The sequence below is a fragment of the Alligator sinensis genome, unplaced genomic scaffold (assembly GCF_000455745.1).
Source record: "Alligator sinensis unplaced genomic scaffold, ASM45574v1 scaffold243_1, whole genome shotgun sequence".
NCBI classification, from domain to species: Eukaryota; Metazoa; Chordata; order Crocodylia; family Alligatoridae; genus Alligator; species Alligator sinensis.
The window spans coordinates 4,896,136-4,897,013 of record NW_005841841.1 but is presented as its reverse complement, the minus strand read 5'-3'; the positions used below and the strand labels follow the sequence as shown (position 1 = coordinate 4,897,013).

The following is an 878-nucleotide window of genomic DNA, read 5'->3' as shown; positions in this document are numbered from 1 at the left end:
TGCGTAGTCCTGCTCTAAATGAATGAGTCTTGACTGACACCACTTCAAGAATGAAAGTGAGAAATGTGTAGACAAGTGCTCTCAATTCTTTCAGATCTAACTCTGCTGAACTACAGGGGATTCACAGGCTTCTTATTAGTACAGTCCGCCTATACTCTCAACAAAGAAGAATCTCAGCTTGCTTTGCTTCTTTAATGAAGTCCATATCTTTAAAAAGTATACAACTAGCGTATTATCTGTCAAAATATCAAATGTTTGATCATACAATAAAGCTCGTAATAAAAATCTTTATTACTGAATGCATTTTAAAAATTAAATGTTTTTGTTCATTGGCACTAATTCCTCAAGTGCTCCAATCTAATTAATTAAAACAAATTCTTAGAGATGCACAAAAGGCCTCTTATACAAGTACTTACAGCAGCGTAAGTTGTTCTCTTGATTTTCCAGTGCATCTTCATTTACCACGTCACTTTTATTATTTGGTACGGTACTTTCAAAACTAGGAAAAAATATAAAATCAACACACTGACTGATTACAACTTATAGTAATAAATAAAATGTCATTTCACTTTGTGTGATCTTTCTTCCAGGCTAAATCTTATCTAATCCAACAAAAAATATGTGAGAAAGGGAGCCTGACCCTGTATTTCCAAGCTTTTGCAATGCCAGTAGCTGATCCAGCCTAGTTAATGATCTACCTCTTCCAGGACTCAGCCCTTGAAACATGCCACCTCACATTTAGGGGTGCGTACTGACATTTGGGAAGGACAGGGGGAGGTTAGACTGATCTAAGGTCACCTGATCTAAGACAAGTCAGCATGTGGGGGGTGGTTAGTGGGAGGGTCAAGGAGGTCGGGGGGGGGGGGGGGGGGAGCAGG

The 878-nt window shown here is 39.0% G+C and overlaps 1 protein-coding gene across 1 annotated transcript in view; it reads right to left on the bottom strand.

Annotated features, from left to right (window-relative positions):
- The window catches only part of CFAP47 (cilia and flagella associated protein 47), a 757,346-nt gene that overhangs the window by 453,230 nt on the left and 303,238 nt on the right, over positions 1–878 (bottom strand). Inside the window, exon 41 of the mRNA XM_014520638.2 lies at positions 417–499. Coding sequence (XP_014376124.2) covers positions 417–499 — 83 coding nt within the window. The remainder of the gene's footprint in view (positions 1–416; positions 500–878) is intronic.